The 17,324-nt window shown below is 40.0% G+C and overlaps 1 protein-coding gene across 1 annotated transcript in view; it reads left to right on the top strand.

The window, feature by feature from the left end:
* Positions 1 to 3,653: 3,653 nt before the first annotated feature.
* Positions 3,654 to 17,324, top strand: part of NRG3 (neuregulin 3) — a 919,092-nt gene continuing 905,421 nt past the window's right edge. Inside the window, exon 1 of the mRNA XM_073353289.2 lies at positions 3,654 to 5,221. Coding sequence (XP_073209390.1) covers positions 4,510 to 5,221 — 712 coding nt within the window. The 5' untranslated portion in view covers positions 3,654 to 4,509. The remainder of the gene's footprint in view (positions 5,222 to 17,324) is intronic.

The following is a 17,324-nucleotide window of genomic DNA, read 5'->3' on the forward strand; positions in this document are numbered from 1 at the left end:
ATGAAAACTAATGGTCATCACAAACCTCCACAGTACAAACACAACCCCAAGGTCATAACACAAGGAAGAGGCCCTGTTATAATTGTCTTTAATGTGTGCACTGTCACGCACAAACAGCTAATGCCCTTGACTGCTAAAGAAACAAATCCATTGCAGAGCTATGCAGCACCACAAGTGTGCACCAATGTTTCCTTTTGCATTTTCAGCAGCTTTACAGGATGTGAAGGTGTCCCTTGGCTCAGGCAGATATCATCCTCTGTCTGCCTGTTGTGCCAAGATGTGTGCACATATGTGATCACTGCTTTCCTTTGCCTGCTGGGAACTAGGACCAGCATGAATGTGCGTGGGATCTGGCTGCCTATATAGAATTTGTAAACCAGACATGTCCTAAGTCTACGCAGTATGGAAACAACCTCTCACGGATGGTTTGCAGTGTGCAGCAGCCAATGTTTACATGAACTGCATTTGCCACACTGGTATCCAGGTGGGTGAAGAAGCAACACCAACAAGCTTTCACCTACCAAATGCTCACTCCATGACATTCTGCACCTACTCACCTTGTAACTGGCTTCCCTTTTCCCAGGGTCAGTAATGTTGGGGTATGTTTTCCTGATTCACAGCAGGAACAGGTATGTGAAATTTCCCAAAATAACAGTAGGCACAGACACTATACAGAATCATATAATTTCTGGAAAATTAAGTCCTTTCTTCCCTCTTCAAGTACAATCCTGATCTTCTCACTGCCCTTGAATCATGAATCTTTCCAGTATTTCCCTATTTTAGTGGACCACAGAGGCAGATTCATGAATACTAAGCTTTGCGAAATGAGCGAATAGTAAGCTTTTCAGTTCTGTTACTCATTTTCCCCTGGGGAGGGCGGGGGGGCAAAGTGATAGGGTATAAGTGCCAGCAATGGCCCACACACCATTTGGAAACCCTATGCCTCACAAGCCTGCACAACTACAAGCGTGACAATAGACTTTCCAACCCCACAGTGGTTTGCAATGGACCTATAGTTGCCTGGCGTAGCCACTGGCAATAACAACCCGCTTCTAAACCAGTATAGCTTCATGAATCAATGGTTATGGCACCAGAGGATTGTGCAAGCTCATCAGACAGCTCCATGAAGGTCTGTTTTCTCAATTCTGAAGCTACTGCTGGTCTTCCCAGGTTTCCAAAATAATGTGATCTCACCACACTGACCTGGTTCTCACACACCAGAAGTCACAATCCATTAATGGGCATACCATGGCAATATTGGCATTCACCATCTCTCTCTCATGCAAGTTGAATGAATTGTCATTGACCCTCAAGGTCATCCACGTTTGACGTGTTAGAAAGTTGTACCCAAATTCCATCCAGTAACTTGTCATTCACCTACTCCACTGCATAAGCGTGTATACTGCGATCAGGAGTAAAACCAGATCATCATCCAGTTGCTCCATGTCTTCCACCCAGTTTTTCAGGGAATAGTAGTGGGGGCAACGTTATCAGGAACTCCCAGAGGGTGGACGATTCCAACACAACACAAGAAAATGGTTCCAAGTGTGGCTCCCTGTGATGCACAGAACCCTAGTATGGTAGCGTTAATGTCACATACCTATAACGGCAGTGTGAACATAAGTATATGTGTGTACACAGCGTTTACATGTGTCCACCACAGCATATGTGGACTCTCAGACATGAGTAGGGGAAGCAACCAGGAGCATTTACATGATCCAGTACTTGGGGATGTGCACAGGTGGAGACATAGGCTAAACGAAATATGTAGCATTTGGATATGAATTTAATACAAAGTTTAAAAAAAAAGTACACAGTACATAGCACAATGGTCACAACTCCAGGAGAAGGGAGAACAGATAGCCTAGAATACAGAACGAGTAGGAAGAAAGTAAATAAACCTATTAAAAGTATAATTTGTGAATTTACCGAGGATGCTAATATTAATTCTTTCAGTAGATAGGTAATTAAGAAGAATTTAGAGTTTGTGTTTTGTCTAAGGATGTGAAACAACTAAGATGTATGTAAAAAATACAAACTTTCTACTCATAGGGACCTAGTCTTCCCCTTACTTAAAGTCAATAGCAAAACCTTCATTGACTTTAGGGGAGTAGGATCAAGCTTATATTGCTTGAAAAGCATATATTGTAAAAATTATAGGTGAAATCTTGGCCCTATTGGAGTCTGACAAAATTCCCATTGACGTCTAAGCTTTCACCCTATACTATTTCTTTTATTAGAGATCCATTGCTGAAATGCCTAATCGACAAGTCTACACTCTTATTCATGGACTAATGATTTCTTCCCATTTTCTTTCTAAATGCTTTCTCATCATCATTATTTCCTACTTAATAATTGGCTAAGAATGTGAACATTCAGATTTCTCCAAGGCCACCGTTAGCTTTACTTCACAGTGCTTTCTTATTCGAAAGATTTGAAAAGCACATCTTCCTCATATGTCACTTCTGCTGCTTTCTCAACTGTTGTCAACCCAGGAACGTCTATCCCGAGACCTCTGTTGCCCTACATGAGTGTAACAAACTACCAGACCTGTTAAATCTAGTCTTAATATTTTATTTTAAATACCACTAAAATATACCATGGGGGGGGGGGGGGGGAATCAAGCAAGACACTGCACAGTTTTAAGGTTTTTTTCCTATTTCCTATATTTATTTACTGCATATATATGAATAATAAATGTTTCCCTATTTTATTGCTATTATATCTGCCAAATTAACTTCCTGTATAAATTTTATAAACATAGTCTAATAAATGGCTAAGGAAATGTCAGTGATGCATCAATACTAACAAAAATTAATGAGAGAAATACAATAAAGTAAAAGATGGTAGTAAAAGCAATATTTTCAAGAGAATTTTCTTTAAAATCTGGTATTATTGATCTAGTGAAATAAAATTACCCCTTTGTCATTAACTCTTTAACTAGCTTCATGGTTACTTTAAGGTTTTCCTACTGAGAGGATGTAAAGGACACCTTGGTCTCAGCATTGGGTTTAAACTCTCTTCTGAAGGAGTAGATCAAAGAACTGCAGTAGTTTCAATCGAGAAACTTGACAGGCAGCATCTTGATAGACCATCACTTTGTTGTCTGTTTCATCAGCGGCTACTCTGTCTTCTGAAAGGAGCATCCATTTGTTGCAATTCTCTATTACTTTCATTTTCCTTTAGGGAAACCCTCTTAAACAACAACAACCCCTTACTCCTTACTACTTTTCAGAAATTAACAGTTTCAGGAAAGTATCTCTTGCAAACTCCGTTTATGGTCTTTCTCTAGCAATCCCCTATGAAGGTGTCTCCATCTCCCTCATACACAAACCGACCCCTGATCTCCACCACACACGTCTCTTCTACCATGCGGCAACACACCATGATCCTATTGGATTAATACACACGCAAGATAGTTTCAGGATCTGATTGGGAAAACAAACCAAAAAAAAAAAAAAAACACACAACCCAAAAAAAACCTAGCTTGCCATACACCTCCCGGAGGGGGAGGGGGGGAGGTTGCCTGGATCATTTATTTATCTTGTGCGCATTAAGAAACCACCATTAGGCTGTGGTGGGAGGTGCTTTACTTTCTGAGTGCCAGCCTGCCTCTTTTGCACTGCAACAGGAATACACAATCGAACTGAAGCTGCAAGCTTGGCAGGAGCCGCCTGGTGTGTGCGTGCGTGTGTGGTTGTTGGTTCTGTCTATCGATCCAGCGCTCTCTCTTTCTCTCTCTGTGTGTTTTCTGATATATTTTTTGCTGGCGTTTTAGATTATTTTAATGACTATTTTGTTTTTTAAATCCTTGCCCGACTTTGATTGCAGCTTGGACTTAAGTGCAGCTGATCTGCTGCTTGGAGGAGAAAGAGCGAGCGAGGAAGCTCGGTCTCCTTTCCCTCCGCTCTGCCTTCGGATTGGTCTCTCTCCTAAAGTGCTGTCCAAGGGTTGGCTGCAGGGCTGCTGAATAACAGGTGCATTTTGCTGCTCCGTCGCCTCTCAGAGAAGCAGCCGAGGAATGCTGGTGCATCTGATCTGTGGATAAGAAGGAGCAAAAGGGGAGGGCGGGGGGGATCCTAACCCGACCCAGAAAGAGGCGAGCTGCCAGTGTGTAGGAATGTGGCCCGTCGTTGCTGGATCCGGATGCTTGGCATAAAAAAATTCAGGACGCTGATTCTTGTGACTTCTTAAAAACAAAGGGGGATCTGAAGAAGAAAGGAAGTGGGGAATACAAGCGAGCAGGATGCTCCGACTGCTGCTGCTCAAGGCTGGAGCGAGCCTGGCGGTTTAGCTGATTCAGCAGCTGCTGGAGGAGGTTGCGTGAGGAGCCGCGGGAGGTTTCTGGGGCTGGAGACATGTCCCCTGACTGACTGACTGACAGACTGGGGGACCGATCGCTTTCCCCTCCCTTTCTCTCTCACCTGTCCGTCCGCATGCCGCTTTCCCTAGCGGCCGCTTCTCCCTGATGCCTTGTCTTTCCCTCTGGGGGTGTGAAAGGCGCCTAGGATGAGTGAAGGGGCAGCCTGCGCCTCCCCACCTGGTGCTGCTGCTGCTGAGGACGGGGCGGCGGCGGCGCCCGGGGGCCCGGACGGGGATGGGGCTCCCGACCCCCCCAGGGAGCTGCGATGTAGTGACTGCATCGTCTGGAACCGGCAGCAGACGTGGCTGTGTGTGGTGCCTCTTTTCATCGGCTTCATCGGTTTGGGGCTAAGCCTCATGCTGCTCAAGTGGATCGTGGTGGGCTCCGTCAAGGATTATGTCCCCACGGAGCTGATGGATTCCAAAGGGATTGGGCAGGACCCCTTCTTCCTCTCCAAGCCCACCACCCCGCCGAAGAGCATGGAGACCACCACCACCACCACCACGTCAAGGACACCCAACCGGATAAGCACCCGCTTAACCACCATGACCCGGGCACCCACCCGCTTCCCGGGGACCCGGGTCCCCATCCGGGCGAGCCCCAGATCCACCACTGTGCGCCATACAGCTGCCCCCCCTACCAGCCTCTCCACCACGGTCCCCTTCAGCACCACCATCCTGACCTCCCGTCCGCTGCCCGGGACCCCCAGTACCCAGCCAGTGCCCATCTGGCCCACTGCGGCATACGCTACCTCCTCCTATAAAATCTATGTCCACGACTCTGCTCCATCCTGGACCTTATCTCCCTTCCAGGAGTCCACCACCACCACACCAGAAACTAGCCCTAGCCCCAAATTCCGTAAGTAAAGCGAAAGCTGCCTTGCCTTTGGGCACCCCCTTTTCACCGCTCCCCTACACCTGGTTTAGCCTTTGCATGGCTTCAAGAGCCAAGCTGGTGGTATTCCTAGTTTGGATGCTAATGTCTAGTATCGTCGGCAGACAAGGGTTAGCGTGCAATTACCGGCACTGCAGAAATGCTGGAAAGCTCTTAGATTAAGTTTCTGCCTCTCTTCCCCGCACCCAGGCAAGTTCCCTGTTTGTGTGTTGGATGTTCACACGGTAGCAGTCATTTGAGGTGGAGATATCTCGCTATATTGTATAGAAAAGCAGCAGAGCCTCTTTCCACACAGCTTGGTCCAGGAAGGGCCGTTGAGAAATCAGTGGTCAGGAGGGATAAATGATGATCCAAAATTTGGTAGTGGATCTGGAGAAAGGCGGTGGCACTGATTCTGTGGCTGCTGAGATGAAGTGAAACTGGTAGACCGATGTTTGGCGCTCCTCGCATAGGGTGTGCTAAGGTGTGGGCGACAATGAGTGAGTTTCCTTTAGCCTTTCAGGTGGTCGTTAAAAAAAAAGTCTTTAAATATAAAATGGGCTCCAAAGCAATCTCCCTTTCCTTGGTGCCTGGCTGTTGAAAAGACCCTTAGCCAGCGCTCTCCGAAAAGGACATGAGCCCGCCCCATGAATATGCATAAACGCTCAAATATGATCCAGTTTCATCTCTTTGCCATCCGCCACCTCGGCAGATTACTGCCATCAATGACTAGCTGTTAGAAAGGGGGGGGGGGGTGTTTAATTTCCCTGAATGATGTTTGGTGGCTGACTCTTCCCACCAGCCAGATCGCAAAGCGAAGGATTCTGGTTTAATTTGAAAATTAATTTGGATCAGGGACCTCTCCCCGCTGCCTGTGAAGGTTATCTAGGACGAACTGCAATCTCTGCCAGCGGAACTTCTGGGCAGGGCCGTTTAGTAAAACGATTAATTATACTGTATTAGAGTCTTGTGTGTTTTCTTGGCTACAGTCTAGGAAACGAGGCGCTGTGTGTCCCCCATTAGTGGCTTCTGCTAGGCAAGTCAATTCAATTGAATGTTATCAGCTGAATCGCTTTTATAGCCCGTGGCTCCCCTTTTTGCATGCTAATCTGAGGTTGTTCCGCTGGAGGATTTGGTTAGTTAGTCATTTAAACTTTTTTCCCCCATTACATCTATTTGCTGATAAGCCCCGGGATAAAGAGTCCATATGCACAGCAAACTGATGCCGTGCATTGGCGAACCAGGCAGAAGAACGGGAAATCTGAACCCGGGGGTGCGAACACAGCTGCCACTAAATCAGAATGGCAAACAAGGCAATAACTCGCTTCTCCAGCCTTTGATCAAGGTAGGCGAGAGAGAACCTTCCCTTAAAGGTGCACCTGGCAAAAGGAAGTTGGAGGTTACAACCAGGAAAACCTTTTGTGGAAGAGCTCTAGGTCTGTCACTCTGTTTCTCATTTCTGCGTATAGAGCTGTATCTGAAATATACAGGTTTTTTTTTCTTTTCCGTTTCTCCCAAGGGTGTCAGATTTTCTTCCCATGCGCCTGTGTTCAAACCTTGTATAAGGCAACAAAGCTATATATGGCTTTTCAAACTGCATTGACTTCTGTGGGGTTGAAATGCTGCACGTTGGCTCAGGGCTTGTTGGAAGGGATTCTGCCAATATTTAAGTGTTACCATGCCATCTTGTAATCCATTTCCAGCTCTCAGTCCCATCTTTTTGGGTCTTTAAAGAGAAATCCACTGTAATTTCCGTCCCTCCATACTGCCTCCCTACTATGCACTAAAGCGGACACAAGCCTTATTAATAAATCATGATCAGCTGGCAGGACCAGTCCAAACCAAGACAAAAAATCAACAACAAAATCTTGAGCTCTCTGAACACTCACACAGATTGATAAGCAATATTTGTTCCCTTAGATTGCTAATACTAGATAGACCAGGGTGTTTCCCCTTATTAAATACCACTCCCTTGCAGGATGAAATGGAAGAAGTGCAAATCCATCAGAAATTGACCCTGTTTACTTGCATTGATAGCAGATATTATAATTAACAGAAGATTAAATAGATTACATAAAAAAGGATTTGAATTTATAGGGCATGTGGATATTTTTTAAGCCCTCAGCTTCATATAAGCTTTCTCTGAGGTTGCAATATGAACTGGGGAGAAGGAAATGTAATCTCTCTTTCATGAACTACTGACAGCATGTGACCCTATGACCCAATATCTGCATCTTCCACTTGCTTTGATTGTGATTAACAGGTCTTGTGAGAAAAGGAACTCTGACTCTTTTTTTAAAAAAAATTCAGCTTCAGTTTCCAGGTTGAGCTGCCTGTTCTTTCTCTGCCCATTGCCTCAGCTGCTATTAAAATGAAAGTCATGGGTCTTGTTGTATCATGTGAATACAAATCTGATATGACAAGGCTGGTGCCCTGGCTTTCAAGACAAGTGCAGACCCTTGTTTGATCCTCTGCCTTGGAAAGGCACATGTGTAGTCAGGGGTCATAGATCATTTAGCATTTCACAGTTTACAAAAAGAGCTTTATCCAGATTGTTTTGTGTTGCATTTTATTAAATCATTTCAAGATGTGATAACACTGGGCTTAGAATATGACTTTGGAAAACAGAAGGCAAGTCTGGATGTATTTGTTCAGAAAGCTGGATTTATGTCCATTTAGTGTAAGTGTTGTAAAAAAGATCTTTGGGGTGGGGGCTGGGGGATGTTCATCTGCAAAGATATCAGGAAGTCTCTCTGTTTTTGTGGATGTGCAGCATGAAAATCATTCTTGGTTCGGTTTTGCTCGCAGACAAGTTATCTATTTGCTGTTTTGAAAGTTCGTGATGAAATTCCTCCAGGTTATGACCAAGCAAAAGCTAGTTGCTTATCAGTTCACAAAAACCACACTCAATTCGGTGTTCAAAATAAAAATCAGTCATTAATCTAGAATGAGCATCTAGCTTGTGGATAAGAGGAACTGACCTCCTAACTGAAACATCCATAAGGCTTCATTTTTATTAAACATTGGTTTCATGTTTAAAGTATCATGCCCTGATTTTTTTTTCAATATGCCTTTTGCTTGGTGTTCTGGGTCCTTCAGAAATCTTATTATTTATATGTTGAGATGTTGTACTTGAAATTCTTCATGCATGGATTCAGCTATGCAATGACATGGTGCTTCCTCCTGTATCTATACACCAAGAAGCTCAGGTCAGGCAGCCCTGGCTCCTATAATGCATTATAGCCAAGAAGAGAGATGATACAGAACTCCTAATCAATACCTTTTGTGAAATCCAATTGAGAGCTTTTTTTAAAAAAAAAATTGGTGCAGACTGAAACCCAAGTATATTTTGATTTTCATTGGTCTTAATTAGGATTATAAAACTTTTTCTGCTTTACTCAGTTATGTAAAGCATGTCCTTTATCTGCTTATTTTGCACAACATGGGTTGAAGAAACAAGCCTGGCACCTGAACTAGTGCCATCACCATTGGTTTCATTTCACAATGTATCAAGTATTTTTTTCCACATTAAGGGTGGTATTTAATATATGGCATGGGAGGGCTTTTACCAAAGAAATTCCATGTGAAAATGCTCTCCCTGCTATGTGTAGGAGATGCCAGACCCTCATGAAATGTGATCAGCTCTTTCCATGGCTCAGAAATCTTCTACCAACACTTGACCTGATCCTTGAAACACTTACCTGTGCTCTCAACTTTATTACCATGGGTAATCCCTGAAATCAATGGGACTACCCATGGTAGTAAAGTTAAGCAGGCTCACAAGGGTTTGCAGGATCAGGATCTTACTTTATTAACCAGTTTGCAATATATTTAAAGCTGATGAACCAAAGAAAACTACAGCCTGAAAGGCAGTTGCTTCCTCTACCCCTTTTACACACACACACTTTTGTTTTCCCCCAGATGAAACAATCAGTCGATAAAAGGAGACTGTGGTGTAAAAATCATGAATTTAAAAATTACTTAGCCACCAACTAATAATTTGGAGTAATTAAAATTTAAGTTGATTTTCACCAATTTCTCAGCCCTTCTTGTTTTTTTGTTTTTCCATCAACTTGGAGAGTGGTATAAGACTTGTTAATTTCATTTTCTATTTATACATAATTTTCATTTCTGGTAGTTATGAACTAGCACATTGTCATTGTGTCTGAGGTTGATTACTCTGCAGTGGAAGGTTTAAATAAAAATATACAAATACCAACATATTAATGTTTTTAAAATATCTTTAAATTTTGATTTTAATGATACTCAAATTATAGTTTTACACTTAAATAGACACTTAAAATTAGAAGCTATATAGAGCATTTGGTGTTACAAATCCATATAAAACAGTAATCAATTATAAAGCTTTTTGGTTTTGCCATTGAATACCATAAGAATATGTTTATAATAGTTTTCTTATAATAATTTAAACATATATTATATTAATGGATAGTGAGCATGCAATTGTGTCCAAGTGGAGTAGTTTTAAATGGTTGCGAATTATATATATTTCCTACTATACTATACAATTCTTCTTTTTACTCAAATCTTTAACAAAGGTCGTTGGAAATATCGAGATAGAGGAAGAATGCAATAACAATTGTGCAGTACATGCAAATGGAAAACAGATGACTTATGTCCTGTAGAAATTGTTTAGATTCATAAGTCAAACTAAATATTGATTCATTTGTTTGGTTCAGGATTAGTACACTGTATTTCAACCAGTTACCCTAATTATCGAAGGAAAGGGACCGTAACGTTTCAAATTATTATGCTGCCTTTTAAGATTGAAGGACATTTTGAGGGGGGGCTGCAAAGCTATTCATTGGGGTGATATAATCTGTGATGTTTGGTAGAAGTAAATATTTCCTTTTTTCCCCCCATAGCATAAGTCTTCTTATTAGCAACTATGCAAGGATTATATATGATATATGTTGACAACAATATACTGTTATAAAAGTATTGACATATCACAAAATATTACCCTAAAGTAATGATAATGGTCTGTCCTAAACCACAGAAAATAAAAATTCAAAATTAAGGCAAACAAAAAATAAATCCGTCTCTACAGACCTTATTGTGTCTAGCTGTTGCAGCACATATGTGACTTTACAGCATGTAACCCATGGTTCAAAGATCTGCTGAAATACCCAATAAACATAGGGATGGTTATGATTTGGATTCAGCTTTACTTCTGAATTCGTTAGTATTTGTTGCTTTCAGGAGATATTTAACATTACATTTACATAGTTTTGTGTTGTTTAATTTTGTTTGTTTCTCTTACCATTTATTTGAAAATAAAAAAAAACATGTCAATGAAATTACATGAAGTTGTTAACAATTTGGAGACTCTTATGGATCGCTCACATGAAAGACTTCACTGATTACACAATATTAGACTGTTGAGTGAGCACAGTGGCTGTATATGTGGACAACTACCTGCACTCTGTATACCTCCTGGCATTTTTTTCTTAACCCTTCTTTTGCCACAGTTTGAACATAGACTCTTAAGACATGATCTGTCTCACACCACCCTACCCCCAACCACATACACCCATATACACACACACCCATTACATATCAGCAAAGGGCCTTCAGGGTTGTTCTGAACTCAGGGTCAGTCTATGTGAAGCAAGAAAACTGTTGCAAAAACATTGATTGTATGAAATTGTTTGTGCTGCTTGTCCTTGCAATAGAGCTGATAAAAATCATCTGTGCTTTCCTGCTTACTAAGCTAATCTGTGGGAGGCCTTGCTGCAGCTGCAATTGGGGGCCCAAATCATTTTACATCAAGCCCCGCCTTCACAGTTTGACAGTAAATGTTTAGATGTGTTGGTAAGTGTAAAAATCAGTATTTCATTACAAAGGAAATGGCATATAGTGAGTAGGTGGGAAGTAGAAAACCAAGCAAAACAGTTCATGTAATGCAATCTATGTAATTCTTATTATGCTGGTACCTGATCCTTTGAACAGTCATGTGAGAGTAACAGATGTCATACCCTGTCCCTTGATAGGGAGGCTATTCTTTAGAATTCTTCCTTACAAAACCCTGGTGACTCTCCTTGTTTAGAACTACATTTCCCAGAATTCTATTCACTCAAGCCTCTCACACTCTTTCTCCATCCCCACCCACCCACTCACTCCTTCCTTCCTTCCTAACATCCAGCCATAGAGTGGAGTGTTTGCTCAGAAGAACAGGTCTCTTCCAGGGTGTTCTCAGATAAGTCTGCCAAAGCAGTGAGTATGTTCACACCCAGAAATGAGAAAGAATGAACACACAGACAGAATTCAAGGTAACAAATGCAGCAGTTCAAGCACAAGTGGCAGGACAATTGTTTTTGTACTTGTTGTTTAGCAACAAGCTCCTTCCCTTGGTGAAAATAAATTCTCAGGAAAAAGAGATGGGTAGCCCTCAAAGAAAAGGGATGGGAAGATGGAAAGGAGAAGTCTTTATTCATCATTCCCACTAGAAGGTGCTTGACAAATGTTGAGTTGTATTGTGCTTTTCTAGCCTAAGCTGAGCCTGGCTGGGAAGAATGCTTTTATTCATGTCATGTTTAGATATGTTCTCAGCTTTTCTGCAAAGGCACAGAGAGATTCAACTACACCCTGTGCCTACCTGTTTCCTGGGATTCCATCAGTTGCTAACTTATGTCTGTCCCCCATAACAGATGGAGTCAAATTGTGTTTAAAAATACAAATTGTTAAACTTTATATAATTCTAACATGGAAACGTTTGACCAAAGCTTAGGATTTTTAAAAGAAAGTCTTCTGCCTTCAGAAATCTAGTATTATGTGTACTTTCCGTAAGATATTTGGCAGCCACAGTGCTAATAAAATAATTCAAAGACTATTTGAAATTCTATTTTTATAATTTTTATTGATTCTTTGCTCCTGATTCTCTTTGTGCAAGCTCTACCTCACCTATGAATTAGCAATCAAAAATAAAAAAATAATAAATAAATAATAAAAATAAAATTTGGTCGAAACCCAAATTGAGCACTATTTATCTGGCTTCAGATTTCATTATAATTGAAACTCAGACCAACTAAAGCACAATTCACAAAACTTAAAATACCTGAGTTGATATTTTGATTTTTGCTTCAGAGTAACTGAAAGTTTTGCATGAAAATAAAATTTGAAACTTTAAAGCAGAGATTAGACAGGGTTCGGGAGCCTAGACACTGCAATGACAGCCTAAATAAATGGGTGAATAGGTGGATATATGGAGGTGAAGTCACACCTCTCTACCTCTGAGTTTACTGAGTTTTAAGGATTCTTTGCTCTACTGAATTTAAACTGCCTGTCTGCCTGATGTAACCCCACCCCCACTTTGTATTTTGCACTCCATGATTGGTCCACAAAACACACGAGACTGGCACTTGATCCTTGATGATATGTGTGGAAAAAGATGTTCCTAGTCTATAGAAAAATGAATTAACATTTTAAAAGCTTGTCTGAACAGATCTCTCCTAGAAGCATTTTGTAACTTAGCAGCACAATCTGGAAAAAATATATGCAGCCAATGATCTATGGAAATTTTGTGCTTATCTGGCAAAAATATGCTGAAGGACCTCAATTTGCAGTCTTTAACACTGAGATTGATATAGCCCCCAATCCTGCAAACGTGTTTTAACTTGACGTCTGTGAGCAGCGCAATATATTTCAAAGTTACACACACACAGTAAAATGTTTGCATAAACACACTTGTCTTTAAATGTAGTTTTCTTACTTTTGGTTGTTTTTAGGCAGTTGTGAGCAATACTTAAATGTGGTTATTAGTATTCAGTTTCCATTGGTGAGGTCGTCTTTATTTTGTTTAGTACTATATTGAAAAAAAGACTTTCTCTTCAAACTCCCCCCCCCAATAGTTTATAGTAAACTTTCATCTTTGTGTGATGTAATTGATTAGTTCTAGACCAGTGGCTCTCAACCTTTCCAGACTACTGTGCCACTTTCAGGAGTCTGACACAAAAGTGTCACAGGATACTATTACTGAAAAATTGCTTACTTTCTCATTTTTACCATATAATTACAAAATAAATCAATTGGAATATAAATATTGTGCTTAAATTTCAGTGTATAGTATATAGAGCAGTATAAATCAGTCATTGTATGAAATTTTAGTTTGTACAGACTTTGCTAGTGTGTTTTATGTAGTCTGTTTTAAAACTAGGCAAATATCTAGATGAGTTGATGTGCCCCTTTGAAGACCTCTACATACCCACAGGAGTACTTATATACTTGGTTGAGAACCACCTGTTCTAGACCACCAAGTGTCATCTTAGTTGTGGATTTTGTTGCATGTTGATTTTAACCGATACCCTCAAATCCAAGCTTGGTTCTGTATTACAATGGTAAAATACCAGGTGTATGGATGCTACTGCATGCATTTATTATTATTTTATTTTTTTTAGTGTATATCTTTCTTTGCTGAGTTTTCAGGCAGAAATATGTTAATACTGACTCTTTCCAAAAGCTTTATAACCATGAAATGTCTTTTGAAACTTTGAAGATGACCCGTTCCCTTGATGCATTTTCAGATTTAAGTATTTGTTAAAACTATATCATTAAACTATATTCATATTATTTCACAACATCATTGTTGTTATAAACCTCAGGATTTTAGTTCATTGTGAACTGAGACTTGATTGCTGGTTGTTACCAGATAGAGGGGCTGTAGCACTGTGTAACAGCAAACCCATTAAATTAATATTAATAACAAAGAGCTTCTTTTCCAGATCTGATCATTCTCACTGATGTCAGAACTTGTAACGCAAGCCATTGACATAAGATAGAGTTATTCTGTTGGAGTGTCTTCGTCGGTTTGTTTTAGTGGAATGACAAAGGTTATTTCTTATTTGGTTTGCAACTGATTTATGAAACATGCAAGGAAGCCTGGAACTGCTGTTTCTAAATATAATCAGAATCTTAATGAAATCAATTGTCATATAGTTTGTATCCAACACTGTTACTAATCTTCAAAATTACCTGGCATTGTGCAACACTAAAATTTTACTCTTTCCCATATATGCATGCAATAAAAAAAATCCATGTGCAATTTATGATAAATGATGAAATGCTGTTTCCTATAATGTACTTAAAACGGCTGACTCTTGTAAAGCGCAAGTATCTCTATTAGGTCTAAGTGACTAGATAACACTCAAAACGTTAACCATAAATAAATAAAATGAAACATCAAATGTGTTAGTATATAAATGGGCTTAGAATTATAGCTAAAATAGCAGTAAATTATTCACTTGGTTGGCTTTTGAACTGTTCAGGTAATAAATAGCTTCCAATGGCATTCTCAAACATTGTATTCTTGGTACAGATTTTAGGGGTGTGGGGGTGTCTGTGGGAGAGTTAATGCCCTCTTTAAATCTGTGAATGACTCTGCGGTAGAGAAACAGGATTTTTATTTGAACCTTGTGGAGATAAGCTGCACCAAAATGTTATGGTAATTTTTTCTTCATTTAATAGTATCGGAGATAAAGGTTTTGCAAGGGCAGAGTTCAATAGGTAGGAAACTTAACTGAGTGGATTATCCTGATGAAATTTCAGTGCTACTAACTCAAGCTGGAGGTGGTTTTATAATTATTCCACTGAGTGGCTGTTTCCCCAGGTTTCTGTTGTGAATGGCTTATTGCTATTACAGCATACGTTTTATAAAGGGTTTAGCAAATTTTAAAAGACCAGCTGTTTGTTCATAACACTATAGTGTAACCTTTATAAGGTACCCAACTTTTTTTTTTCTACAAAATAATTATAATCAGAGGGATGCTGAACTGACACAATGTTTTCTGATGTTAAACACAAATGGTGTGGTGGCATAATTTTTGCACAGGAAATGTTGTCTGCCTCTACTGGCCACACATATTAGCCTACTACTGCTACCTGGTAAGGAGGTTACGCTTTGTAGCTCAAACAGTAGTATTCTGAGCTATGGAGGCAAAGACCCTGGATTCAAACCTTCCCAATGACTCATATTGAGGGTCATTACTTACAACATGTGACATACATACAAAATACAGAGGATGTTCCATATGTTTACAATCTGAGGGCTCACTTTGTCTCTTCTGTATTGATGAAATGGAGGCACGCTGCCTGAATCAGCATCGTGCCTTGTATCAATATGCTGTAGAAAAGGAATGATGCATCCCAGGTAACGGAGGTGAGCGGATAGCTGTGAAGCACCTCTTACTCTTACAATAATAATAATAATAAATACCTAGAGCTTCTTCTCTGTAGATCTGAAAGCGCTTTACCTTGCAGTAAGTGTTATTACACTCTTTTTTGTAGATAGGGAAACTGTATGCTGAAGTGAGTATTGACAGAATATCCTTAGCACAGCTCAGGGACGACGTTGCAGAGATGTAGCTTCTGCCTGGCTCTCCTGTGTTCAATTTTACCCCTTGTTTGTGTAGGTACTGAGGAGGAGAAGGGTTACTGGTACCCTCATCTCTAAAGCACCTCATAAGGGATGGCATAATTTAGCTCTAAATGAATAGAAAGAACCACAATTTAAAAAAAAATTATTTATTTTAATGAATATGAGGCAATTGTAACATCTTGCAGAATTCTAAAGGGTTTAAGTCCTTTGCATAGCTAGATTTAGGCCAAGTATACGAGTGAGATTTAAGATCAATTTACAGTATGTTTAAGAAAGAAAATATTATGCTGGCATAATGATTGTTACTTTCACGATTTTTATTTCAAATTAGGATCATCATGTCCTCTCCATTTTAATAGACTGTTTGCTGGTTAAACTACCTGTCATGGAATGTAAGCACTCTTTGGTCAATTGCTGAAATATTGCCTGTGTCTACTGAAATTTTAGTAATTGGATATACCACATAGCATGAAAAACTCAGTGGTTACATACGTTTTGTGAGCTTGACAGATTTAGGGTTTTGTAGCCAACTGCACCTCAGTTCCTGAGAAGTGCATATATAAATGTGAAAGTAACCCAGTTCCAGGAATTGTAGAGTAATGGCTTCTGTACTCGCTTCTGGCTTGCTCACAATGTATAATTTGGAAGGATGAACAGAGATATATTCATTTCTGATGATAATTTAAAATACATTTGCCCTGACTTTAGCAGCGTTCTTGGATTCTGAGCGTTGTTTCTTTTTTAAAATGTACTTGTAGAAAATGAAGATGGTAAGTAGGGGTCAATATCCAACAGCCTGATAATAAAGAAATTATTATAGGAGAGAGCCTTTACGATGAGGATAAAGTGTACTGGATTACAAAAAAAAACCCCAAAAACATTCCAATGAAGTATTTAATTTGCATACTGTGAGGTTTTTGTCAATGTAAAAGCAGTTGTGGATTTATTAGGGGGCTTATTTGTTGTTGTTTTTAATGACAATCCCGCAAAGAAGATACCGAAAGATTATATCCAGGTAATTAAAAAATACATTACATTTGAACTGTTTAAGAAGAAATTATTTAAAAACAAGCTCTTAATATTCTAGTGGATCCTTAATTTTTTTTCTGTTTTTTATTTCTGCTTATTATTGCTGTCTATATGGTGGCATACAGTCTTGGCCATTTTTTCTTGTTTTAAAAAAAACCCAAATTTATTATAATTTAGGTATAGTATATTCTGAGATCTGTAGAATTAATATTATTTAGAAATTTCTTGATATCGCAACTTTAATTTACCCAGTACTTTACACATATAGAGAATTGTTTCCTGCCCCAAAGAATTCACATTCTAAAACAGATCAGATACACAACAGAGCAATGCACCAAAGGATGAGCTAGGAAAATATATTGGCAAAGAGAATGAGGGTCAGGATCCTTGGCAGAAGTTGGCTTTGAGAGGGGACAGGAAAGAGGGAAGACAGGAACTGGGGAATTGTCCCAAATACAGCATGCTCCTGGAAAGACGTAAGCACATGTTTAACTTTACACAGCCTTGAAGTTAAGCATGTGAATAAGTCTCTGCAGGATTGTGGCTGTGGAGGAGTGGGGAGATGTACGAAGTGGGGCATATCAGAGAGACCCTGAGAGTGTGATCTTGTGAGCCTCAGAGTAGGTCCTGTGAAGTGGGCAGCAACACCTTGCTTTCAATGGGAGT

Source organism: Lepidochelys kempii, chromosome 7, assembly GCF_965140285.1.
Source record: "Lepidochelys kempii isolate rLepKem1 chromosome 7, rLepKem1.hap1, whole genome shotgun sequence".
Lineage (NCBI taxonomy): Eukaryota > Metazoa > Chordata > Testudines > Cheloniidae > Lepidochelys > Lepidochelys kempii.